At 41.9% G+C, this 25,756-nt stretch overlaps 2 protein-coding genes across 3 annotated transcripts in view; both read right to left on the bottom strand.

Moving 5' to 3' along the window:
- PLAC8 (placenta associated 8) overlaps window positions 1–25,756 on the bottom strand; it is a 146,596-nt gene that overhangs the window by 64,806 nt on the left and 56,034 nt on the right. The window lies entirely within an intron of this gene.
- On the bottom strand, window positions 349–23,898 carry COQ2 (coenzyme Q2, polyprenyltransferase). 2 transcript variants are annotated; one of them, XM_059667177.1, is made up of 7 exons: window positions 23,597–23,894; window positions 14,261–14,427; window positions 9,759–9,880; window positions 7,993–8,078; window positions 5,636–5,769; window positions 3,104–3,292; window positions 349–1,069 (listed from the first exon to the last, which is right to left on the bottom strand). In XM_059667177.1, the coding sequence occupies exons 1-7, from the start codon at window positions 23,853–23,855 to the stop codon at window positions 905–907; spliced, it is 1,122 nt and encodes a 373-aa protein (XP_059523160.1). In that variant the 5' UTR covers window positions 23,856–23,894; the 3' UTR covers window positions 349–904. The 2 variants fall into 2 exon arrangements, with proteins under 2 accessions (XP_059523160.1, XP_059523167.1); XM_059667184.1 differs by lacking the exon at window positions 3,104–3,292 and having other exon boundaries at window positions 23,597–23,898.

Genomic DNA, 25,756 nt, shown 5'->3' with positions numbered 1-25,756 from the left:
TGAGGAGGCCAGAGAAGCTGAAAAGGAGCGTGAGGAGAGTAGTCACAGGCAAGGCCAGATCATGGAGGCCTGGCAGGGAGTAGGACTTTAGTTTGTACTGAGTGTCCCGTGAAGATCCTGGAGGGTTCTGAGCAGAGGAAAGACATTCTACATGGGTTGCAAGAACATCACTCGGCAGCCGTGTTGAGAACATTCTGAAGGGGTAAAGGAACAGTACCCTTAACCAATATGCCACTGTCCTGTAAGTTATAATCAGATAAAAACAAAACAAATAGAAATTAAACTTGTCCCTGGTGATTGCCTGTCTGCCCATTCTGATCACTACGGCTGCACAGAGACCTGATCTCCTAAATGAACACTAGGTTTTTATTAACAGCAGCAGTATGTATGGATATAGCAGGAAAAAACAAATTATTTACTGAAATTCTCCTAAAATATAAAAAATAGAATGGTTTTCTGAATTACAGCTTTTGACAGTGAGGAAAGGTCAAAATAAAGAACAATAAGCCCCAACTTTCCGTGGCAGTTTTAATTTTCCCCTAAAAAAAAGAGTCCATTTTTCTTACATTTAGATGAGATACATGTCAGGTTTCTTTTAAAGTCCTAAGCTCATACAACTCCCATGACCACAGATGAGAATTATAAGGAGCAGAAGAATGTGTCAACTTAAATACTCAAGGTCATCTTAAATCCTGATGAGTCCCAGGTTTCTGTGAGAGAGGAAGAATTTTGCTGGTAAATAGCTGAAATAAAATCGAGGAAAATATGCTTGAAGTCTTCATCTTCTGATTCTTAATTCTCTAACATATAGTGTAAGACTCTTATTCAAATCTAATTATGCAGCAACAAGACCTGAGTGTTTTGTAAAAGTCTGATTAAAAAATTCCTAGAGAAACTTCAATTGCTAATTTTCTGTTCTACTATCTGTATTTTTCTTTGTTTCATCTGTCTTCTTTTCTTTCCACAGGTTCCCGAGGACAATCCCTAAAAAAACGATTAGTCCTATTGTTCGGTTGGAGGCAAATTTTTCCCAACAATCCTCAGGTCTGTGGATGTCTAGAGTGTAAATCTGTAAAAGAACACAGTGCTGCATTAGTACCAGTATGGACTTTCTGGCATCACAAACACATCATTGGAGAAGGTATCAGCACTCTGCTACATAATTGTAAGCAATGGGAAGCCCTTAATGCACCCCAAACAGTTCCCCAATGTAGACAGATCCACCATATCAGGGGGTATCATCTAAGCTGCGTCCTAAAAACTTCCCCATGATGGTGTGTGAAGGCTCTGAGAGGCAACCCATGCTACTGTCAGCTCTATTTAGAAAGCTCTTCCTTCTATTGATTGATCTAAAATCTGCTTCCTATAGCTCCTACCCTCCATTTCTAGCTTTATTCTTTAGAAAAATGTTTCTCAACAGGAGAACAAATTACATTTGGGCAGGGCAACTCTATTGTGTAGGGCTGTCTAGTGTGCTGAAAGGTATTTAATATACCTAGTCCTCACCTACTAAATGCCTGTAGTGAGCCTTCCTGTTTATTTATAATAAAAAATACCCCCCATCCATGTGTCAATCTCCCTCCCATCCCCACAAAGAGAAGGGAATCCTAGGAAGCTAGATTTGCAGTTGGTGACCTAAGACAATAATACTCCTGTTCTCCATGGCAGCCCTGCAGCTGTACCAGCAAAGTCTCATGTGCCTGTCTTACTCTTCCCTAGGCTTAAGCACCAGCATCCTCCCAACTCTGGTTATTGTGGCCTGCAGCCTTAAAATCATCGTGATTTCCTTTCTTTTCAAATACCGGAAGGCTATGTCCATCCTAAAATACTGTGTCAGAGACTGGAGAGAGGACCACAAATGTGACTGAGAATATTAGTGAGTTACAAATATTTGTTATAACATTTGTGATTGTCCTCATAATGTTTTGCCTTTCTCCACTGATATTCAGGTGCTTAACTAGTGCTCAATCTCCATTACCCTGACCAGACAATCCTGTGGAGCTGAGTTATGACCAAAGAGGATGCTGGGAAATTCTAAGGAAGAAAACAATGAGATCTGAGAATCCTGGAGAATCACCAATTCGTATGTTTTAGCTTTCCTAGTGAGAAAAACAAGGAAGGGGATGTAGCATAGGGTTTCCTTTATAGACATCGGATTTTAGTTTCCTTCACGCCATGTTCTGTAAGTTTTGCTTACTCTGAAAAATAACTTGCAATAATCTATATGAAACAGATCATCTAAATATAGGTTCACTAACTTTTTTTTTTTTAATCTATTTTATTGATTTTTTACAGAGAGGAAGGGAGAGGGATAGAGAGTTAGAAACATCGATGAGAGAGAAACATCGATCAGCTGCCTCCTGCACACCCCCTACTGGGGATGTGCCCTCAACCAAGGTACATGCTCTCGACTGGAATCGAACCCGGGACCCTTCAGTCCGCAGGTCGACGCTCTACCCATTGAGCCAAACCAGTTAGGGCAGGTTCACTAACTTCTATTCAAAGAAAGTAACAGAAAACACTGGTTGTTAATGGACTGTATTTTTGCATCAATCTATTTAATTAAAATTAGATTTAGTTCATTCATTTTACACAAGTCAATAAAATAGATTCACAATATCAGCTTGTAGAGGCAAGGGTACTGGGGACATATCCTGAAATGACAGTTTCCTACTATCTAGGCAGAATTCTGACATGTTATAATTTCATGCATATCCAGCCTTGGTCTCTATACCAGGGGAATCTAAACCTATGACTAATGAGTTTACTAAGCATCACCAGAAGCCCACATTTTAAAGTGAAGTTGTGTTGATTAGTTGCTTTCAGAGTAATTCAATTCAACCCACAACCTTCAGACATTGCTGAATTTCCAGAATTAATTCCCGAAAAATCAGAGGGGGAAAGATCTACATTTAGTTTTAGATTATCTTTTTAAAATAATATAACTCTTTTATATGGTAAGATGGGGCAGGGGAGGGGGCGATTCAAGCCAGTTCAAGGCAGTGCAAGAAGTACCTTACTTGGTAAACACAGAGGCTGTTTCATTTAAATATTTATAATTTATAGCAAGGAAGAATGAGGGGGGAAAATAAGGTGGTCAAACCTGGTGAGTCAGATGGGCTGCGACAGCAGCCAGAGCAGTGTAGTAGGGCACGGTCTGATCTGTGTTCACACCCACCAGGCTCAGCGCCCCCAGCATCGCTACACTGAAGCCACTAAGCCATTGCTTGGTGTTTTCACGAAACCTCAGTGCTGTGGACTTCACGCCAATCAGAGCATCATCTCTCTTGTCCTAACATCAAAAAGTAATAAGAAATTGTCTTTTACTGACATACCATAAAATTCACCATTTTGAAGTGTACAATTCAGTGATTTTAGTATATTCACAAGGTTGTGCAATCACTGCTACCTAACTCCAGGGGACACTGTCTTTTAAAGAACAGTTATATCCTATATAATAAAAGGCTAATATGCAAATTGTCCCTTTGGGAGTTTGACCAGGGGGCAGGGTGGGCCAACGGCCCCTCCCCTGGTCAGCCCCCCACCCCCGGCCCCTGATCAGGGGCAGGGCTGGCCAGCCAACCTCCCGTGTCTCCTGCTCCCCTTCCCCCTGGCTCAATTGGCCCCGACTGGGGAGGGCTGGCCGGACCCCACCAGTGCACAAATTCATGCACTGAGCCTCTAGTAGAGCGGTTCTCAACCTGTCGGTCGCGACCCCTTTGGCAGTCAAACGACCCTTTCACAGGGGTCGCCTAAGACCATCCTGCATATCAGATATTTACATTACGATTCATAACAGTAGCAACATCACAGTTATGAAGTAGCAACGAAAATAATTTTATGGTTGGGTCACAACATGAGGAACTGAATTTAAAGGGCCAGAAGGTTGAGAACCACTGCTCTAGTATAACCATAAAGATACACTATGAGCTGTGAAAGATGAGTAACTCAGAACATGGGATGATCAGTAATGAATGTGCAGCCAAGTCAAAGTTAAATGTTACTGCTAAAATTCTCTTCCAGCTCTATTTCTACATGTCACTGTACGTCTTATAACCCTATTGACTTTTTTTCCCTATTGACTTTTAACTACACTTTTACTACATCAAAAGTAAAACTCAACTCAAATTCTTTATAGAGCTCCTCCTTATTACAGAGTTCTCAAGTCTTAATAATTTCCTTACATTTTAGTTTCAATCTTGTTGAAATCACAAATGTAAAAAAATGCTCCCTTACTACACAACATCCATTCACATTTCACTTCTAAGTCAATTTACTCCTAGTCTCTCCCATCAAATCCTTTCTGTTTAAGGTTTTGATGAAACACTCCCATCTAGCTGGCTGGTTTCCTCTAGCAAACATATTTGCAAGCATTTCCATATGCTGTTGTAATTACGGTCCTGTGATTATCAGAGGCTGCACGCTGAACTCTGCAGGCACCTGCAGGCAGACAACTATTTTTTGGAGTCCCAAATACAAATAATAATGAGTGTGGGGTTCCAGTGAAAACTGTATCTTTAATTATGTGGACTACCAAAGTGTCAATGAGTATATGGTGTTTTACTGAAGAAGTTAACCTAATTGGTGTACAGCTATCCTAACCATTGGTCCCAGATCTTATTGCAAAAAGTACAGGCATCTCCTCTAAACTATTAAGTTTCACTTTAGGAAATCAGGCTGATTATAGATCTGGCAACTTTTTCATGATAATATAAATGTGGTGAGGGGAAGGGGTTAATGAAAGAAAGCAGGATGAAATCCAGACTAAAATATTAGAAACAAAATTTCATTAAATCATTACATATTCTTTAAGTAAATGATTGAGAACACACAGTCATAAAAATACTAAGAAAACCCTTTTTTCACAGTTCATAAACATAAAGGAAAATTAAGAACATAAACCCAAAAAAATTTTTAAAAGGTTTTTTTAATTAAACTTATGAAAAGGCAATACAAAAACTATAAAAATATTTATGTCCTTTAAGTAACACCATTCCTAAAAATTTACCTGAAAAGCTCATAGTCATAAAGACATTAGTAATTAAAACAATACTGTTTCTAAATGCAGAAACTCAGAAACAACTGAAATGGCCAAAATAGACAAATTGTTTAAAAAAATTATGATGTATTATTGCCTAGTCTTAAAGCGTTAATGACAAAAATAGGTAAAAATCTAGGAAAACATTTATTACCTACACTAGGTAAAGAAGCTGCCTGGTGCAATGATTAGAGGCATCAACAGAGGGACAGGAGAGGGTTGCTCGGGTTTGAATCTCAGCTCTGCCATCCACTAACTACGTGACACGGACAAATTACTCCCCAGGCATGTTTCCTCATCTGCAAAATAGGGATAATAAAAGTGCCTTCCTCTCAGGTTATTATGAGAGTTAAATTAGTGTTTGCAAGGTATTTAAAACAGTGCCTGGCATATAGTAAATGCTATTTAAATTATTATAAATAAAATAAACGAGTTGATCTCTTTGGTAAATATACATGCACATGAATAGACATATTTTGTTGGTACCATGGAAGTGTGAATGATGTTTTTAGAAAAAAATACGTTCCCTTTAGTTTGGTTCTTAAAGTTTTTTTAAAAAAACAACTAAGCTAAAGAAAAATGATGTTGTTTCTTTACCTGATGGGCATAGATAGTATCATATATTAGAGTCCACATGATTCCAGAAAAATAAAGAGGCAGGCAAACAAATGGATCACAGGAGCCCTTGACAGCAGACCATCCAAGTAGTGCTCCCCAATTAAAAGTGAACCCTAGAAGGAGTGAAACAGAGAGAGAGGAAAAGTCTAACTGGACTTCCGAATTCCAAAGGGAGGGGGAGGGGCATCAGCTTGTATTAAGTGCTTCTGGGTATGCTGTTTTCTAATACGTTTCTTTCTTAAATTCTCTCAGCTCTTTGTGGTAGTTATTAGCTACATTTTCTAAAAAAGAAAACAGGTTCAGACAGGCGAATAAACAATTAAAATAACATAGCTAAGAGAAAGAATAATATCCCCCCCGATACATAGGTTTCATGAGAACATTTATCCTACCTAGTATGGTGCCTGGCACAGTCAATAAATAATAGATGCTGGGGTCTGGACTTAGACCCGAGTTAAAATCCTGTGACCTTCCCATTATCACTCTACTTCCCCTCTAGGTATAGAAAGAAGAGTATAGACAGGAACCCTTGTTTATGCCACAAGCCCTCCTCGCTGAGGATTACATGCTGACGACTCCTGAGTCTCTGTGCAGGCCTTCTCAGTCTTCAGACTAGCCACTGGACTGGACTGTCTGCTGGACATCTCCACCTGCAAGTCCTTCTGGCACCTCCAACTCAATGGGTCCCAAACGTCTTTTCTCAGAAGCCCCTTTTCTCCTTGTCGCCTTTTTCCACTCGGACTCTCTCAGCTGACGCAGGGCCTCCCCTGTGGGCCCGCAGCCCTCGGTGTGCCAGTACGCTACACTGCAATGCTCTGTTCATCACTGTCTCCTGCTCCGACTCCATCAGGACAGTGAATGTGTTTTAGTCACTTTTATTTTCCTAGTACCTGGTGTGATTGCTGGCACAAAGTAAAAGTTAGGAGTTCAATAAATATCTGAAGTAAATATACCAGCTTTCTTAATATTATCTTATAGATAGGAAATGCTTATCCTCCTTTTACCAAAGGTGTCCCAGATCAGATGAGAACATAATGCCCTATGTATATATTTTAAATAAAAAGAAATACATTGAATGAGAGGATCTTAGAAAAAATTAGTATTCCCCCACAACTTTGCAGTCAGCCTCAAATCAATTTCTGGAGTAGCTTTAGGTTCTTTTTTTACTGGGGGGAAAAAATTCAAAGAACTAAAATAGTTTTAGGATTACTCTAGGAATAAAAGACTAGTAGATATTTTTTGCAAAAGATTTTGACTTACCTACCTCCTATCTACCTCTCTTTCTACTTATAAACATTTATTGAATTCCTGCGATGTGTCAAGTGCTATGTGAGATGCTGAGCCATTCAAATGTAATGAATGCTTTATCCTTTAGGCATTTACAATTTATTCCTGGGGAGACAGAGGAGGCTCTCAATACTTGAAATGAGTAAGTGTCTTGTCAGAGGGCTGTGGGAGCCCAGAGGGCTATAATGTCCCCCCCCCCCCCCCAAGTCTAAGGAAAGCTTCACAGAAAGGGATCCCTGAGAAGCTGCTGAGCTGTCACACATACAGTGGGGCCTTGACTTACGAGTGTCCCAACTAACGAGTTTTTTTGAGATACGAGCCATCTCTCGGCCGATTTTTTACTTTGAGTTGCAAGCTCAAAAAAATTTGGGTTACGAGCCAGCTTCAGATACCCCACCGCTAGTTGGCTCAGCGAACGTCACAGTGATTTGACATATGAGTAATTTGAGTTATGAGCTCCATCACGGAACGAATTAAACTGGTAAGGCCCCACTGTACTTAAACCCCTGTTCTCCTGCTCGGAGTGTTTTCTAGTCCAGTCCCAAAGTCTTCAGGGCAGCTAGATCAACCACCTAATGAGAGAGGTAGGCTCAAGGCAGCTAATGTTTTCCTTCATGACATACCTAGATTTTAAAAGAGCATTTTGGAAAATTAAATATTCAAGATTTTTTAGCCAACAGAAATGGCTAATTGTCCTTCTTTAAAATATGAAAATCTGCCCTGGCTAGTAGGCTCAGTTGGCTGGAGCATCGTCCTATGCACCAGAAGGTCGCAGGTTCGATTCCTGGTCAGGGCACATACTTAGGTTGCAGGTTCTATCCCCAGTCAGGGTGCATACGGGAAGCAACCTATCAATGTTTCTCTCTCTCTCCCCCTTCCTCTCTTTCTTGAAAAAAAGAAAAGAAAAACTATTCTTGGTTTGGAAAATTTCATGACTGACTTGACATCTTATCTGCCATATTGTACATGTATGTATGCATGTATAATATTATATCTAAAAGTATAGTTTGGGGTATCACAGGAAATAGTTATAGTTAATTCAAGCTCACCCAAGGCTAACTGAGGCCAGTACGTAATTCTTTTCATTAGTGGATAGGTGATGACAAGAAGTAGGGATGCTGCTCCAAGAGCTATACTGAAATCAAGAAAAACCATTAGAAAGATTAACATCACCACCTCTTACAAATCACTAAATAAGATGAGAGTAACACTAATTGGGAAAATTATCTTAAAAATTATATTTTTTGTTATGTAAAATTCTCTTCCTGGACTTTGATACGGATAAAGTATGATTAAAAATATTTTAAGTGTTACAAAATAACCAAACAATAACAACAGCTAACACATGTAGTGCTTTCATGTATTAGGCACTGCTCTAACTGCTTTACATATATTAACTCATTATAATCATCACCACAACCTTAAGAGGCAGATAGCTTAATTCCACTTGTTGTTTTGCAGATGAGGAAACTAAAGCTCAAAGAGATTAACCCTAGCTGGTTTTGCTCAGTGGATAGAGCATCGGCCTGCGGACTGAAGGGTCCCAGGTAGATTCCAGTCAAGGGCACATGACCAGGTTGTGGGCTCGATCCCCAGTAGGGAACATGCAGAAAGCAGCCGATTAATGATTCTCTCTCATCATTGATGTTTCTGTCTCTCTCTCTCCATCTTCCTTCCTCTCTGAAATCAATTATATATATATGAGAGAGAGAGATATTAAGTAATTATCATACAGCTAGCTAGTCAGTAGTAGGCTAGAATTCAAACTTAACGCAGTTTGACTCAAAGTCCAACTTATTACCATATGCTACTGCCTCTCTAAATTTTATATTCAAACATTAAGACAGCTAGAAACAGACGTCCTAACAGAGAATCAGAGTCAAGGTATCCCTCCCTCCACATAAAATGGGGTGTTATTTCTCTGGGAAGAGGTTAAGGTCACAAAGCCCCTATGAAAGGATAATAACGTAAGACATTCATTCTTAGGTACCTCAAAGGGGGCCTAACACCACCCCTCCAGGAATAATCTTCCAAAGTTTTCATGTGAGTGATGCTAGCAGGGCAACATATATGTAATTAAGTCTAGTCTTTATAAAATAGTGCTTGTTTGGTGACCTCTTTTTTCTCTTATTGAAGCACTTTGTAAACAGCCATCTAATGCACAGAAGTTTAATTCTGTCTGTGTTTGAGATAAAGAAATGAGTCCTTCCACTTTTTTCATCTATTATGGATTAGGAACCTAACTCTGGGAAAGACCATTTCCTCTTTTTGCATAATGAGTATAACCACTTCTGCTTCTATTGACTTCAGAGACACTGAATTATAACCACTTCTGCTTCTATCAACTTCAGAGACAATGAAATAAAATAATGCAGAAGTGGGCAAAAGTAGGTTTACAATTGTGAGTACATGGAAGTTTATTCTTGTATTATTATTTATTAATTATTGTAGTATTCCTCGTGTGAACAACTTTAAACCTACTTTTGCTCATCCCTGTATAAATGAGTATATACACACACACGCAGGCATCTAGAAAACCTGTGAAGTGTCTTGTGAACCTTAGGAACATGCAGTGTAAGTACTAAAGCTGGTTCGGGATAAATTAAATGCTGATCTCTTATCTTAACTCCTTTGGATGAAAACATACTTGATTTGACAATGCAGTGATTTATTTATACTTGCTAACTTACAGATGCTCAACAGGTAGCCAATAAACAGCTTTATGATAAAGATATTTCAATTTTATTTTACTTCTATTTCCTCCATTTCAAAGGAGGTATTTCATACATGATTATGAAAAACACATTTACTATACCTGTAGTAATTCAGACACAGAAGAACTCCCAGTGCCAGGGTCAGCTGTCCCCCGAGAAAAATGAAGGACTGAAAAGTCGAAATGTCTCCAGCAGCTATTGGGCGGGTTGCTGTTCTTGTAACCTTAGTGCATAAAAATAGATACCTTAGCCTCACACAATGGTTCAATCATTTATTTAAACATTTCATCAAGATACTGGTCCATGGTAAGCACTTAGGCAGAAATATGAATAAAAGGTGAAATCAACATTGGAAATACTGCCAAGAATCAAAAGTTGGTATTTTAAAGTAGCTTTGAAAAGAACAAAAATTTCCCACCACTTGTTCTCCTTTCTATCTCCCATCCACACCCCTAAGCAAACAAAATAAAACGACTTCCTTATCTAGTAATTAACAAGTGTATGTTCAATTTCCATAAAGAGGAACAATAATAATATGAACTTTCAGAGGGAAAAATTGCAGTGCATGTTAAATAAGACTAATATCATGGAGCTCCAGTGGCGCAATCAGTTAGGGCGCGGTACTTATAAGACTAATATCATGTGGGAAGCACGGCAATCAGAAGTCAGATGTGAAGAAAAAAGACAGATAATCTGGGTTTGAAAGTTGGAGTGTTTTTGCCAGGTTATTTAGGATGGGTCTGTAATCTTATATTAGCTGCACCCAATTATAAGGGCAAATCCACTGTGAAAGAAGAAAGAGAAATTATGTGAACAAGTAATATATATTAACTTGTTCTTTTCTTTCCAAAAGATCATGAATGTGATTATTTTAAATTGAACCACAAATAAAAAACATACTCAAAATTTTCAACATTGCTAAAAGAACTCAGGATCTGAGATCAGAGAGCCCAGCATTTGAATCCAATTCCATCACTTACTGGCTGTATGAATTCTGATAAATTACTTAATCTCTCTTGGGCTTAAGTTACTTATCTGTTAAAGGAAAAACAGAAAGAGGGAGAAGGGAGAGAAGTAATTAATAGCACCTACCTCACAGAGTAAATGCAGTGTTTGAGGCATATAAGTATGCAAAAACTGTTAACTATTATTACTATAACATATTTTTATATGACTTATATCAAGGGTTAGCAATTCCAAATCCAGCCTATTGTTTGTTTTTATATGGACCATGAACTAAGGCTGGTTTTTACTTTTTTAGGTGGTTGAAAATAAATTTTTAAAAAGAGTAATGTATTGTGACACATGGAAATAAGAAATTCAAATTTCAGTGCTCACAAATAGTTTTATTGAGAGAAACATACCCATTTGTTTATATATTGTACATGGTTGCTTTTATGCTCCAACAGAGTAGTTGCAACAAAGACAGTATGGCCCAGAAAGCCTAAAATATTTACTATCATTCTTTACAGAAAAAACTCGCAGAACCAATTTACAGCATGTTTCACTCTGCAATAAACAGTTATCAAACTGTAATGACTCGTCTTGGTTAAAGTGCCAGAACTTGTTTTGGGCCCTATGGTTTCAGTTGGAAATAATATTTATGTTCTCTATTTGTTTCAGGATATTATGATTCTCCCAGAGAGTATCTGAGTATTGACAATGTGCCACTATTCTAAGAGCTACATGTACATCACATCACTGAATCCTGTTTTAGCCACTCACAAGGTCTTGCCATTTCTAAATTTTAGGAAACTGAAGCAGTAACTTTCCAAAGTCAGAGGTAACACAGTAACACAGTCAGTCCACTACCACTGACCACACTAACCACGTTATTACACTGGCCCTTTAGTAGTTATAATTGCCTACCTAAATTTGAAAGCTGAAGGTCAGCACTCAGTGACAAGACTAAAAATTATGTAACACGATGATCAAAACATGTTGTGTGTGGTTTTTATGAAACCAGAGAGCTCACAGCTTATAAAACCAAATCAATAGAGTATTTCAATGTTTATCAACCTAATGTTGATAAATATATTATTTACATCAATAACCAGATAACCTGCCGAAACCGGTTTGGCTCAGTGGATAGAGCGTCGGCCTGCGGACTGAGGGGTCCCAGGTTCGATTCTGGTCAAGGGCATGTACCTGGGTTGCGGGCGCATCCCCAGTGGGAGATGTGCAGGAGGCAGCTGATCGGTGTTTCTCTCTCATCGATGTTTCTGGCTCTCTATCTTTCTCCCTTCCTCTCTGTAAAAAATCAATAAAATATATTTAAAAAAAAAAAAAGAATACATCATTATATTAAAAAAAAAAAAATAACCAGATAACCTAATGGCAATTCACTTAAAACCCGGAGCCATAAACATATCCTTAATGATATACAGCCTTTAAGAAACTGTGAAGTAAGCATTACAATGTGGCCAAGTTTTTTAACTCATCCTTTAAAAGAGATGCATGTAACATTTAAAATCCATGTTAGCAAAACCACCTCAATAGCTGCAAGACACTCACTTAAGCACTTTGCTGCATGTCAATACAGAATCTGGATTCTTCTAATCAGAGGAAAATAGCATGGAGAGATGTAGGATACCTAATCAGCTCCCTTTTATCTAGGGGGAAAGCAAATTACTTAAGGGGAAACAAAAATGTTCATATTTTCTTCATTTAAAAAATGGAGCCCTAACCTGTTTGGCTCAGTGGATAGAGAGTTGGCCTGCGGACTGAAAAGTCCCAGGTTCGATTCCGGTCAAGGGCATGTACCTTGGTTGCAGGCACATCCCTAGTAGGGGGTGTGCAGGAGGCAACTGATCGATGTTTCTCTCTCATCGATGTTTCTAACTCTCTATCCTTCTCCCTCCTTTCTGTAAAAAAATCAATAAAATATATATTTTTTAAAAAATGGAAAAAGTTGGTTTAAATATATTATTTTCCTAACTATTTCTTTTGTTGTAATTGTAGATTCACATGCAGTTTTTTGAAAAAAAAAAAAAAATCTCTTTATTTTAAAAAGTATAGAGAGCCCATGTACCCTTATCACGTTCCCCCAAAGATAACATCTTACAAAACTTTCAGTCAAACATCATAACCATACATGCTGTAAATTGGTTCTGAAAGTTTTTGGATATTAACTGCTCTAAACATGGTCAAGAATTATTCTGAAGTGACATATGGCAGATGCCTCATTCATATGGGTATGCAGAATGAAACTGACCAGGACGTTAACCCACAAATGAAATGCATCTCCTGGCACGGATCAAGGCATCTGTGGGGCGAGGGCCATTACTGTGCAGTTCCTGCCACTATCATATCCTCCAGCCACACACAAACCCCATGATGGCAGTTGTCAAGCATAATGTACTTTATCTCACTGCCATGCTGTATCCACTGTTCCCTCTGCCTGGAGTGACTCACCCTGCAGCCCACCCTTTTTTTTTTCTTTTGCCATCTTATTGTGACACAGCTCAAGGGTCACTCCCTGAACGTTCTCTCTGACCTCCTCCCTTGGCCGAGGTAGTAAGTTCACTTGTGGACACCATTCTCATGATAGTGCTGCTGTATTATAGCTATTAGCCTGGGAGGTCAGGAGTGTTGTCTTTCAACCATGCCATCCTAGAAGCTGTCACTTTGTCTCACACACACCAAGTACTCATTAACGTTTTATGAATTAAAAAAATATATTGTCATACTGTTGTATTAAACTAAAAATCATTCTAGGTGTGCCTTTAGGAAAATTCAGACTTATATGAAAGGCAAACTAGAGATGACTATTCACTTTATATCAGTGTATACATAAGATTATTTACTTTATACAATTCATCATTGGTTTCTTTTACAATGAAAGTTTACTTGACTATTTACTTGAGCATTTAATGATCTTGTGCTTGTTATATCATGGCTGCTAGAATAAAAGGCAAACAGGATGGGCCTTTCCCTTGAGAAAGTAATGATCTGTTAAAAAAACAAGAAATAATTCTATACATGTGAAAGATTATGCAGAGAAATTAATCCAGATGAATATAATGTATCAAACTTTAATTGAAGTTTTCTCTGGGGTTTTGGGGGAGGAGAAAAGGAGAACTTGTATTTCCCATCCTTTCTATTTCTGTACTGTATGAATTTTTCAGAATAAACATATTTTTCTGAGGAGAAAAAAGAATAAAATCATGTTTTTAAAAGAAGTATTACAGCAAATGCTAACAAGGCTGCCTATGTTCATTTACATTAAGATTTGGTTTACATAGGAATTGTTATTGCTCTGACATATATTACAAAGGAAGGGATGACAGTTCTTTTACAGAAAAGGTTCGGACAGATTTTTCACTTCACTCCTAACATCTTTACCCTAGCCTTCTAAATCCTAATTCATTTTCTAAAAATGAAGTACACACCTTGTCTCCATGGCCGCTCTTGTACTAAGAAAGGACATATACTGCACTTGTAATACCAGCTATTCATTCAACTGGTATCAGCATTTCTTACGCTGATTTCAGTGAGGACACTAAATGATCCTGTTGCTTTATGTGCCATTCAAAACTGATGCCACCATGTTACTCTGCAGAATTTAGAGACGCCTCTCTGTTCCTTTCGAGGACAAAACTACCTTTTTATCGTAGTCCCGGTCCCACATGTCATTAATAGTACAGCCTGCTCCACGCATCAGAACAGCTCCAGTGCCAAAGAGGGATAACATGTACCAATCTGGAAAACTGCCCGGTTCCGCTGCCAACCCAATGCTCCAGGTACATGGCAGATACAACAGCCATGTTCCTAAGCAAAAATAAAAAGATAAACAAGGTATAAATTCAAGTTGGTTAATTGTTTTCGTTTTTTTAAACACCACATCCCAAAGTAAAAAACACAAACTCAAAAACATGACAGAACTGGGACAATAGCCTTGGCCGGTGTGGCTCAGTTGGTTGGGGCATCCAAAAGGTTGCTGGTCTAATTTCCAGTCAGTGCACATGCCCTGGTTGCAGGCTTGATCCCTAGTGGGGTGTGTGCAATAGATGGTATGCTCTCACATAGATGTTTCTCTCGCTCTCCTCTCCCTTCCTTCTCTCTAAAAATCAATAAAAACTTTTTAAAAAATAGAGGAGGGATATAATTTGCAACTCATATCATAAAGGACTACTCGGAAAGAAATACATATGAAAAGATAATGAACTTTGAGAAATATATATTCAAATTACATTGATGTAACATTTTTCACCCATCAGAATGGCAAAACCCAAAGTGTGACAATATACCTGGAGAGTCAAATACTCTCATGTATTTCTGATGAGGTTACAAAATGGCCAACCCTTATGGACAACCTGAAAATTTTTAATACGTGTGTGTGTATAGATGCACACACACATATAAAACAAATACATACATTTGAATGTTAGTATGTTCATAGACCATGTCAGGAAGGCTATATTAGAAACTTGTCTTTGGGGAGGGAACTGGTTGGCTGAGAGACTTAGTTTTCACTCTATACTTTTGTACCTTCAGAATTTTGTATCATATGCATGCATTACCAGCAACCCTTTGGTACACAGGACAGTGCCCAACCAACTGATCCACACTGGCCAGGGTTGGAATTTTCTATTTGATATTTTCAGACCACAGTTGACCGTGGGTAACTGAAACCGCAGAAAGTTAAACCATAAATAAGGGGTTATATGAATAAGAGATTTTACACATGAACTTTAATAATTATCTTACTTTCAAAAGAAAGTCTTTCAACAAATGTTTAGATATGTACTTTGAAGACAAATTCTGAGTTTTCCTTCCATATTTAGCAATATAAGAGAAACAAGACATGTGATTAAAGAAAGATCGGATCCTGCCAGCTGGCGTGGCTCAGGGGTTGAGGGTACACCTATGAACTAGGAGGTCATGGTTTGATTCCCAGTCAGGGCATTCGCCCAGTTGTGGTCTCGATCCCCAGTAGGGGCATGTGGGAGGCAGCCGATCAATGATTCTCTCTCATTGTTGATGTTTCTATCTCTCTCTCCCTTACTCTCTAAAATCAATAAAAATACTTTTTTTTTTTTTTAAAAAAAGAGCCTATACAGAAATGATCAAATGACAAAGTCCTTATAATCGTGTTTAAGCTTCATTAAGTTTTATTCATTTGCAAATCTTTATAAAGCATGTATTTCGTGCCAGAGCTATTCTAGGAACTGGAAATACAATGGTGACTGAGAGCTGGTTTCTGCCTTTTCACAGCTTATAAATCAAAAGGAAGAAACACAGTTAAACAATCATAAAACAGAACAATTCAACAACAGGGCAAGCACAGGGTCCTACAAAGGCATAAAACAGTGCCACCCAAGCTAACTGGGGAGAGAATAGGGAGAACTCAGAGAGGCTTTTCCAAAAGGGGCTTAAACTCACACAGCACAAAAGGCAAGCAAAGCCTAAAGTGAGAAATGGCCAGTCCAGAAGTGAATAACGATAGCTACTGTGGAGGAGGAATAAAGTTTCCTCTACTCTTCCAGGTTCTCTTGGCTAGTCTAATAATTAAATCTACATGGGACAGATTAACAAGAGAAAATAACCAAATTTAATTACATACATATGTACAGGAACTCCACATACATGAAAGAGTCAGAGACTCCCACATACATGAGAGGTTCAGAGACAGATGGTAAAATGAAGTATATATGACATCCTGAGCTAAGGAATGAGGTAAGAACTCTGGGGCTTTCAAAAGAACTCTAGAAGGGGTTAATTCACAGATTGATGAGAAGAGCAGATGTTCAGTAGTTAGATGTTTGCCCTGACCTCTAAATAGGTCATAAAAAGTTATTCTTGTTTTATTATAGACAAGGCCCTTAATTTAAAATTTAAGGGAAAGGTAAAAGTTTCTCTGGACCTTGCAAAGTCTCGATTACCTTCAGCTTAAAATACTGTAATCCCCATACCACAGAGGCACAACGTGGGCAACTCATTGAGCCCCCCACTAACATTTACTGAATGTTCGTGAAATGCCCAGCAGTGTTCTAAATGCTTTATATGTAGCCCTACCTGGTTAGGCTCACTGGCTAGAGCATCGGCCTGCAGACTAAAGAGCCCCAGGTTTGATTCCGGTCAAGGGCATATGCCCAAGTTTTGGGCTCAATTCCCCGTAGGGGACCTGCAGGAGGCAGCCAATCAATGATTCTCTCTCATCATTGATGTTCTATCTCTCTCTCCTTCTTCCTTCCTCTCTGAAATCAATAAAAACACATTTTAAAAAATGATTTATATGTATAAACTCACTTAATCCTCAAAAATATAAAATATGCACTATTATAATTATTCCTATTTTACATATGAGGCAACAGATTTGCAGAGGTTAAAACAATGGGATTAACATCTTCCTTATAACTCCGAGAGACAGAGGAGTAGCTACCTGATCTTGCCCAAATAGGAAAGAAAAACCACAGGCATTATTTTGCTGGTGCAATTAGAACTGAAGGTTCCACTTAAAAAAAAATAATTCTAGAGAAAGATATGTAACCATCTATAGCATTTTGTGTCAAGAACAAAATTTTCTTAGCCTGAAGTCTGTATTATCCTATCTAATAAAAGAGAAACATGGTAATTGGCGTACGACCGCTACCCTTCCCATTGGCTAATCAGCAAGATATGCAAATTAACTACCAGCCAAGATGGCGGCCGGCAGCCAGGCAGCTTGAAACTAACATGAGGCTTGCTTGCTTCAGTGACGGAGGACTCCAACGTTCCCCGCCTGCCACTGCAGGCCTCTGAGCTGCAAGCAACTATGTAAGAAACATAGAAGCTAAACAAAACCCCAGAAACCTGCCGGGCTTCAGCCAGCAGGATCGCAACATTGTAAGCAAAGGCCAGAAACCTACTTTCAGCAGCGGAGGCCTAAGAGCTGGAGCCAAGCCTCAAAGCTAAAGCTGGCCAGAATAAAAAAGAAAAAAAGGAGCGGTTGGGAGCTTCAGTCACCCCCAGCCTGAAAACAGGCCTCAGCCCCTCACCCAGGCTGGCCAGGCACCCCAGTGGGGACCCCCACCCTGATCCAGGACACCCTTCAGGGAAAACCAGATGGCACCCACCCGTGCAACAGGCCTCTATCCTATATAGTAAAAGGGTAATATGCCTCCCAGCACCGGGATCAGCGGAGCCGAGAGGCCTCCCCACACCTGGATCAGTGTGACGGGGGCAGCGCCCAAACCCCCTGATCGCCCTGCGGCTCTGTGTGTGACAGGGGGCAGGGCCACAACCTCCCTATCCACCCTGCTCTGTTTGTGACAGGGGAAGGTGCCCCAACCCCCTGATCAGCCCTGCTCTGTGCCTGATAGGGGGAGCTCCCCAACCCCCTGATCGCCCTGCGGCTCTGTGTGTGACAGGGTGCGGCGCCCCAACCCCCTGATCGGCCCTGCTCTATGTGTGACGGGGGAGAGCCATAACCTCCCCATAGGCCCTGCCCTGAGTGTGAGAGTGGCGGCGCCCCAACCCCCTGATTGGCCCTGCTCTGTGAGTGACAGGGGGCAGGGCCCCAATCCCCTGATTGGCCCTGCTCTGTGCGTGACAGGGGGTGGCGCCGCAACCTCCCCATCGACCCTGCCTTGAGTGTGACAGGGGACGGTGCCCCAACCCCCCAATTGGCCCTACCCTGAGCGTGACTGAGGGTGGCATCACAACCTCCCAATCCGCCCTGCTCTGTGCATGACAGGGGGTGGCGCCCCAACTCCCCAATCGTCCCTGCTCTGAGCCCGACCAGGGGCTGCACCTAGGGATTGGGCCTGCCCTCTGCCACCCGGGAGCAGGCCTAAGCCAGCAGATCGTTATCTCCCGAGGGGTCCCAGACTGCTAGAGGGCACAGGCTGGGCTGAGGGATCCCCCTCCCCGCCGAGTGCACAAATTTTTGTGCACCGGGCCTCTAGTAGGTGACATATTCACTTACTAATATGAATCTGTAGGTTGCCCTTACAGAAGAGGAAGGTTCCTATAATGAAGGAGAAAGTCAGACCTCCTGTTTGATGTCTGCCACTAGTAAATAAAATGACACCGGATACTACAGTATATTAAACTTCAAGGTCCATTCTTTATCATCTATAATGAGGGTAAAGATATTTACCTTTCAGCATTGTTATGAGAAGATGATATTGGTGATGAAAACACAAACAATATTACAAAATATATAGTGCTTACTATGTGCCAGGTGCTGTCATAAAGTACTTGATTCTCACAACAAACCTATGAGCTAGGTACTATTTTTATTATACCCAGGTACATTTCAGAAAAAAAAAAATGTTTACTGTAGAAAAAGGAAAACCTCTCTGGGAGGTTAAATAAAATCATCAAGTTTTGGCAGGTGATGGAAAGACAAAAGAGCCTAATGGAGTCTAACAAGAGTCATTCACGAATTACACCTTATCTTTAAGACAACATAATCACCCTTAAATGCAGTAAAAAATTACACCACCAATTTAATGGAAGAGTGCCACCTGCTGAAACCTCCTGAAATAATATAGTTTGTGACCCATTTGAAAGAAGTTTTAATCCATTCTGAAAAACAATAAAACACATTTTGATTTATGAAGAGTAACAAGATTAAGCTTCAACAAAGTAAAACAATGAACATAAAATTACCCCACAAAAGAATTTCAATAAAGAAATATCAAACTTGGATTCTACCACTACCAACTTAATGTTCCTGGTATATACATAGGGGCTCAAATAATGTTTGTTGAATGAACTGTAACACAGAGAACTACTAAAAAGTTATCTTAAAATCTTGCAATCATCACCTTATTTAGAACCAAAGCATGCAGGCTGGTCTCTTCTCAATATACTGTACATATAAGTATTACCCAAACTTCTCCATTCCCACTTCTCAAGTAATAATGGCTCATTATGTTAGGCACTGTTCTAAAAATTTAGCATATAGTAATGAGTTCTTATGACAACCTTATAAAGTCAGTATTAATAGTATCTTCATTTCATAAATGAAAAATGAAGGCTCAGAGAGGTAAAGTAACTTAATTGGGGTCCCTCAAATGGGCAGAGTGAAGAGGTCTGGCTCCAGAACTTTATACATAACCCCTTTATAATCTCTTACTAGAGGCCCAGTGCACAAAAATTTGTGCACTCGGAGAGGGGTCCCTTAGCCCAGCCTGTGCCCTCTCGCAGTCTGGGAACCCTTGGAGGATTTTCACCTGCTGGCTTAGGCCTGCTCCCCGGGGGGATTGGGCCTAAACTGGCAGTTAGACATCCCTCTGGCAGCCTGGGAGCTCTCGGGGATGTACACTTGCCAGCAGGTGGCAGCTCCTGCATTGAGTGTCTGCCCCCTGGTGGTCAGTGTGTCATAGTGACCAATCATTCCCAGTCGTTCTGCTGTTAGGCTCAATTTGCATATTACCCTTTTATTATATAGAATAGAGGCCTGGTGCATGGGTAGGGGCCTGCTGGTTTGCCCTGAAGGGTGTCCCAGATCAAGGTGGGGGTCCCGTTGGGGTGCCTGGCCAGCCTTGGTGAGAGGCTGATGGCTGTTTTCAGGCTGGCCACACCCCCTTCAGGGTAAGGGTCCCCACTGGAGGGCTTGGCCAGCCTGGATGAGGGGCTGATGGCTGTTTGCAGGCTGGCCAAGCCCCCCAGCGGGGACCCTCACCCCATGGGGGTTTGGCCAGCCTGAGTGAGGGGCTGAGAGCCGTTTTCAGGCTGCCCACAGCCCCTTCAGGTTGGGGGAGGGTCCCGCTGGGGTGCCTGGCAAGCCTGGGTGAGGGGCTGATGGCCATTTTCAGGCTGGCCACGCCCCCTGGCGACCCAAGCTCCCAACCTCTCATTTTGGGCTGGAAGCAGGTATCTGAGATTTATTTATCTTCTATAATTGAAACTTTGTAGCCTTGAGCGAAGTCCAGGTCCGGCTGGAAGGGGCAACCCAGGCTCCCAGCCCCTCCTTGAGCGGAGGCCACGGCCAGCTGGAAGCAGCTATCTGGGATTTATTTATCTTCTATAATTGAAACTTTGTAGCCTTGAGCGGAGCCCAGGGCCAGCCAGGGAAGGCAGGAAGCTTGGCTTCCTCCATCACCAGGGGCAACCCAAGCCTCCTGCTCACTCCAGCTCCGTGGCTGCTGCCATCTTAGTTGGGTTAATTTGCATACTTGTTCCTGATTGGCTGGTGGGCGTGGCTTGTGGGTATAGCAGAGTGATGGTTAATTTGCATGTTTCTTTTTTATTAGTGTAGATTATGGGTTGGTCTAGGCCAGTGGTCGGCAAACCGCGGCTCGTGAGCCACATGAGGCTCTCTGGCCCCTTGAGTGTGGCTCTTCCACAAAATACCACGTGCGAGCACGTACAGGGAACGTTGTGGAGTGAAAGAAGATGTAGTGTCGAGGATTGAGAAAGGTATGTTGAGATCGTTTGAACATATAGAGAGGATGAACGAAAGGAGATAGACGAAACAAGTATACAAGACGAGTGTGGATGGGAGAGTTGGAAGGGGTCGACCTCAGAGAACATACCTCAATCAGATTGAGGACATTTTTAGCAAAGGTTAGCTTAGGAGTACCCTAATTAAGTTAATAACAATGTACCTACCTATATAGTTTAAGTTTAAAAAATTCGGCTCTCAAAAGAAATTTCAATCGTACTGTTGATATTTGGCTCTGTTGACTAATGAGTTTGCCGACCACTGGTCTGTCTAGGCAATAAAGTAGAAGCTAGAGGTTTATGGAAATGGGAGTAACAGCAGCTGTTGATCTGTCTTGGATGCTCGTAAGCTTACACTGAAGCTCTGTCACACAGACTCAAAGAATAGAATTATAATGAGGCTTCAGATTAGAAATGGGCTTGGAAATTTATGCCTATCAACTTGTATCTGGCCCCAATATGCAAGTGGTCATGATGGCAGGGCTATGCCTATCATCTATTTTGCCTGCATACTTTTAATTGCTGATTGCTAGAAACTCTTAGTACTGTGATCCCAAATAGGTAGTGCACAAACCTAGAATACCAAAAACAAGGCCTAACTTGGGGTCATGGCTGGGCGAAGGTGGAAAAAATGTAGCTACACATGTGAATGTATTTCTATGCACTGCAATGGCAATGCCATCATCTAGATTCTAGATTACCTGGATTTCAGCCTCTACCCCGCTCTCACCAGTGTTCATCGTTTTTCAGTCGAGCTCTTAACCAACCTGCACTCCCACTGTTTTCTACACCCATGTAGGGTTCCAGGTCAGCTTATATTGTTAGTGTGCCAACAACACTCTATCTTGGGGATTTTGCAAAAATATTTCCCCCACCAAGAGCTCTACCCTCCTCTGCAAATACTACCTGTCCTCAGAACTACACTTTCTTCTTGACTTTTTCCAGCAATGAAGATCCACAGTAATTACTGGCCTTTCCCAATGTATATACTATCTGTCTCACTTGTATCAGCTTTTTCAACTAGACTACGAGTTCCTTGAGAGCAAGGAGTTTCCATAGCTCTTTCTGTCTCTAAAGCTAGGTGATATTGTAGGAATTTATTAATTCATTCAATGCTACTGCCCAGCTCTGTTCTAGGAACTAGATTTTTAAAATCCCATTTATGTGGAGCTTACATTGTATTGGAGAAGTCAATAAACCAATAAATGCATAGGTTTGTTAATGGAGAATACTACAAAAACAAAAAATGGGGTGAAGGGGTAGAGTGAGGTAGTGGGTGGTATTTTAAACAGGAAAGGCAGGGAAATCCTCTGAGGCGATTGTGAGCTGATAGGCAGTTCGTTCCTAAGTGCAGTACGCACTGCATTCAGATGAATTGAATATTTTAAAAACATTTAAAAAATTGATTTTAGAAAGAGAGGGATAGAGAGATAGAAACATCGATGAGAATCATCTGTCAGTTGTCAGCTGCCTCTTGCAACCTCCTCCCCCTGCCCCCTCCAGAGATCAAACCCACAACCCGGCATGTGCCCTGACCGGGAACCAAACCAGCGACCTCTTGGTTCATGGGTCCCGCTCAACCACTGAGCCACACCAGCGGGCACACATGAGTTAAATCTGTGCCAAGGTGGTGTGGGGCAAAGAGCTAGAACCCCAGCATCAAAGCACTCCCTTCATCTGTCCTGGCTCTGCAGCAGGGCCTTCATTCCCTCACCATCTTCAATGGCTTATTGGCTTTGGGAGCCTTAGCAGTGGTTCTCAACCTTCCTAATGCCGCGACCCTTTAATACAGTTCCTCATGTTGTGGTGACCCCCACCATTAAATTATTTTCGTTGCTACTTCATAACTGTAATGTTGCTACTGTTATGAATCGTAATGTAAATATCTGATATGCAGGATGTATTTTCATTGTTACAAACTGAACATAATTAAAGCATAGTGATTAATCACAAAAACAATATGTAATTATATGTGTGTTTTCCAATGGTCTTAGGCGACCCCTGTGAAAGGGTCATTCGACCCCCAAAGTGTCCTGCGACCCACAGGTTGAGAACCGCTGCTTTCCGGGCTCAGGGAAGGATGAAACGTAAGCACAGTGCCAGTGCTGCAGCCTGTGAATCAGTGCGCGGAGGGCCACCGCAGGTTTCTGCCCGACTCACTGGGGGTCCTCAAACTACGGCCCGCGGGCCACATGCAAATACAAATATTGTATTTGTTCCCGTTTTGTTTTTTTACTTCAAAATAAGATATGTGCAGTGTGCATAGGAATTTGTTCATAGTTTTTTTTAAACTATAGTCCGGCCCTCCAACGGTCTGAGGGACAGTGAACTGGCCCCCGGTTTAAAAAGTTTGAGGACCCCTGCACTAGAACAAGGGTTGTGCAGTGAGCGGACTTGCGGGCCGGCTGAGACGCTGGGACTCAGAGGGGCGTGAAGGCAGGCAGGCAGGCAGGTCACGCGCCCTGAGCTCCCAGGTTCGGGTGTCTCTGGGTCCCCCGCTCCCCGCGGCCAGGCCAGTCACGGCGCAGGTGCTGCATGTCCAGTCCCCGCCGCCCGCACTCACCGATGGGCTTGTCCAGCCGCATGAGGCGCAGGTAGGGCCGCAGAGGGCGGGGCGCCGAGTCCACCACCGCCGCGGCCGACAGGCTGAGCCGACGCCGGCGGGGTCCCGGCCCCGGCCCCGCGGAGGACGGCCGGTCCCCCGAGCGGGGCGCACCAGCCGCACGCGCCAGGGCCACGGAACGGCCGCGCGCGCCCCACGGCCACGCCCGCGCCACGGCCCGCAGGCCCCACGCGAGCCCCGCGCCACGGGCGCCCAGCATGGCGTGGGTAAGCGCGGCCCGCACGGGCCTGACGTCATTCCCGGGCGCCAGGTCGCGGGTTGGCATGCGTGGTGACGTCAGCGGCAGGCCTTCGGGGCCGATACGTCTGGGCAGGGGCGGGGCCGAGCCTTTGAGTGACAGTGAAATAAGCGTTACGTTGTCACTTTAACCTGCAAGGGGGTCCCCTAGGTTCTTGGCGTAAAAGGAATTCCTGTTAGCAGCTTTCTCAGTGAATACGAAAGGATATGTTTACTCGTTCGGAACGGTTATAGCAAAACAAACAAACAAAGCACACGCATAAAACCCACGGAACCCGAAATGTTGATTTGAAGACAGGGGTTTTCTTTTTTAAAGTTAAAAGGATCCCTAGCAGCCAAATCCAAGAATGTAAGTTAAAACCGTACTCAAAGTTAAGGGACGTTCCTTACAAAGTCATAGGTAACCGGCAGTTCAAAGGAGTTGGTCTGATTGAGAGGCAGGGAGTGTGTGGGAGCTAAGAGCCTCAGCTAGAACATCGGCTCTCACTTCCCATCATGGCCAACAATCAGACAGCGCTGTGAGCCAGGCACTGTTGCAGGCGCTTCGCAAGTATTATCCCATTTAACCACTTCCTGCGTGACCATGGGCCAGTCACTCATCTGGATGTTAGGTTAGTCTTCAAACGCCTCTCCTTCAAACCCGAACAGTGATGCTGTGATATCTTGAGTCCCCAGTGGTGTTGGCGAGGGGGCTGTCCTTGATAATTCTACAAAACTAGTACACAACTTGTTTGTTCACCAATTGTAGACAGAGGGATCAAAAGGCACTGGGAAATTTTATTATAAAGGGTGGGGCAAAAATAGGTGTACAGTTGTGAGTATGTAAAAACACAGTTTATTCTTGTATTATTAGTGTATTATTTTCCATATGAACAATTGTAAGCCCAGTTTTGCCCCACCCTGTAAAGGAAAACACACTTTTTTTCTGTGTTTCCTCTACTCTTAATATTCTACTACAACACCGCTCCACTCTGACACCATATGCGTGGGTTTTCCACCTATGAAGCAATTGTGACACCACCTGGGTGGCCTATGATTTAACTCAGTTCTGGCACTACTGGCCATGGCAGCAGATCCCACAGATTCAGGGCACAGTTCCACAAGACCGCCCCTCCCCCAACTGCTGAAGCCGGTGGAAAGTCCAAGTTATTAGCTGTGCTTCTGAGTTATTGGTGATAGCTGCGAGGAGCACAAGACCTCTTTCTGGGGTTTGATTAATTTGCTGGAGTGGGTCAGGAAACTTAGGAAGCATTTTGACTAATAAATTACTAGTGTATTATAAAAGGACATTAACTCAGGAATAGCCAGATGGTGAGGAGATACGTAGGGCAATGTATGTGGGAAAGGAAACAGAGCTTCCATGCCCTCTCTTGGCAAAAGTCATTCTCCTCATTTCCACGTGTTTCACCAACCTTAAAGCTCTCTGAACCCCATCTCTTTGGGGTTCCATGGAGGCTTCATTGTAGGCATAATTGATTAGATCATTGACCACTGATGATGAACTCAATCTCTAATCCCTTCCCTGATAGTCAAAGTGGGGCTGAAAGTTCCAACCTTCTAATAACATGGTTGGTTCCTCTGGCAACCAGCTCCCTTCCTCGGGACTTTCCAAAAGTCCCTGCAAACATTCCTACCACTCAGGAAATTCCAAGGGTTTTAGGAACTTTGTGTCAGGAACTGGAGACAAAGACCAAATATATTTCTTATACTATAATATTACACACACACACACACACACACACACACCATGTGTACATTGAAGTCAAAAGAGGACTTAAAGGTATAGCAATTATAGTCCTAACAGAAACTCTACCTGCATAAACTCTCTTCCACCTGCCTTCCTTAACATAACTGACAGGTAAA

This window comes from Myotis daubentonii, chromosome 1 (genome assembly GCF_963259705.1).
Source record: "Myotis daubentonii chromosome 1, mMyoDau2.1, whole genome shotgun sequence".
Classification (NCBI taxonomy): Eukaryota; Metazoa; Chordata; class Mammalia; order Chiroptera; family Vespertilionidae; genus Myotis; species Myotis daubentonii.
Note: the sequence above shows the minus strand (reverse complement) of the source record. Positions and strands in the feature narration are given on the sequence as shown.

Excerpts from the sequence above, each read along its gene's own strand:
- COQ2 (XM_059667177.1), bottom strand. The coding sequence starts at position 23,855 with ATGCTGGGCGCCCGTGGCGCGGGGCTCGCGTGGGGCCTGCGGGCCGTG. Across the intron at positions 3,293-5,635 it reads ATACTATCTATGCCCATCAG|GACAAGAGAGATGATGCTCT; the intron begins GTAAAGAAACAA and ends TTTTGATGTTAG. Across the intron at positions 1,070-3,103 it reads CAGCCCATCTGACTCACCAG|ATTTACACTCTAGACATCCA; the intron begins GTTTGACCACCT and ends GTTCTTTTACAG.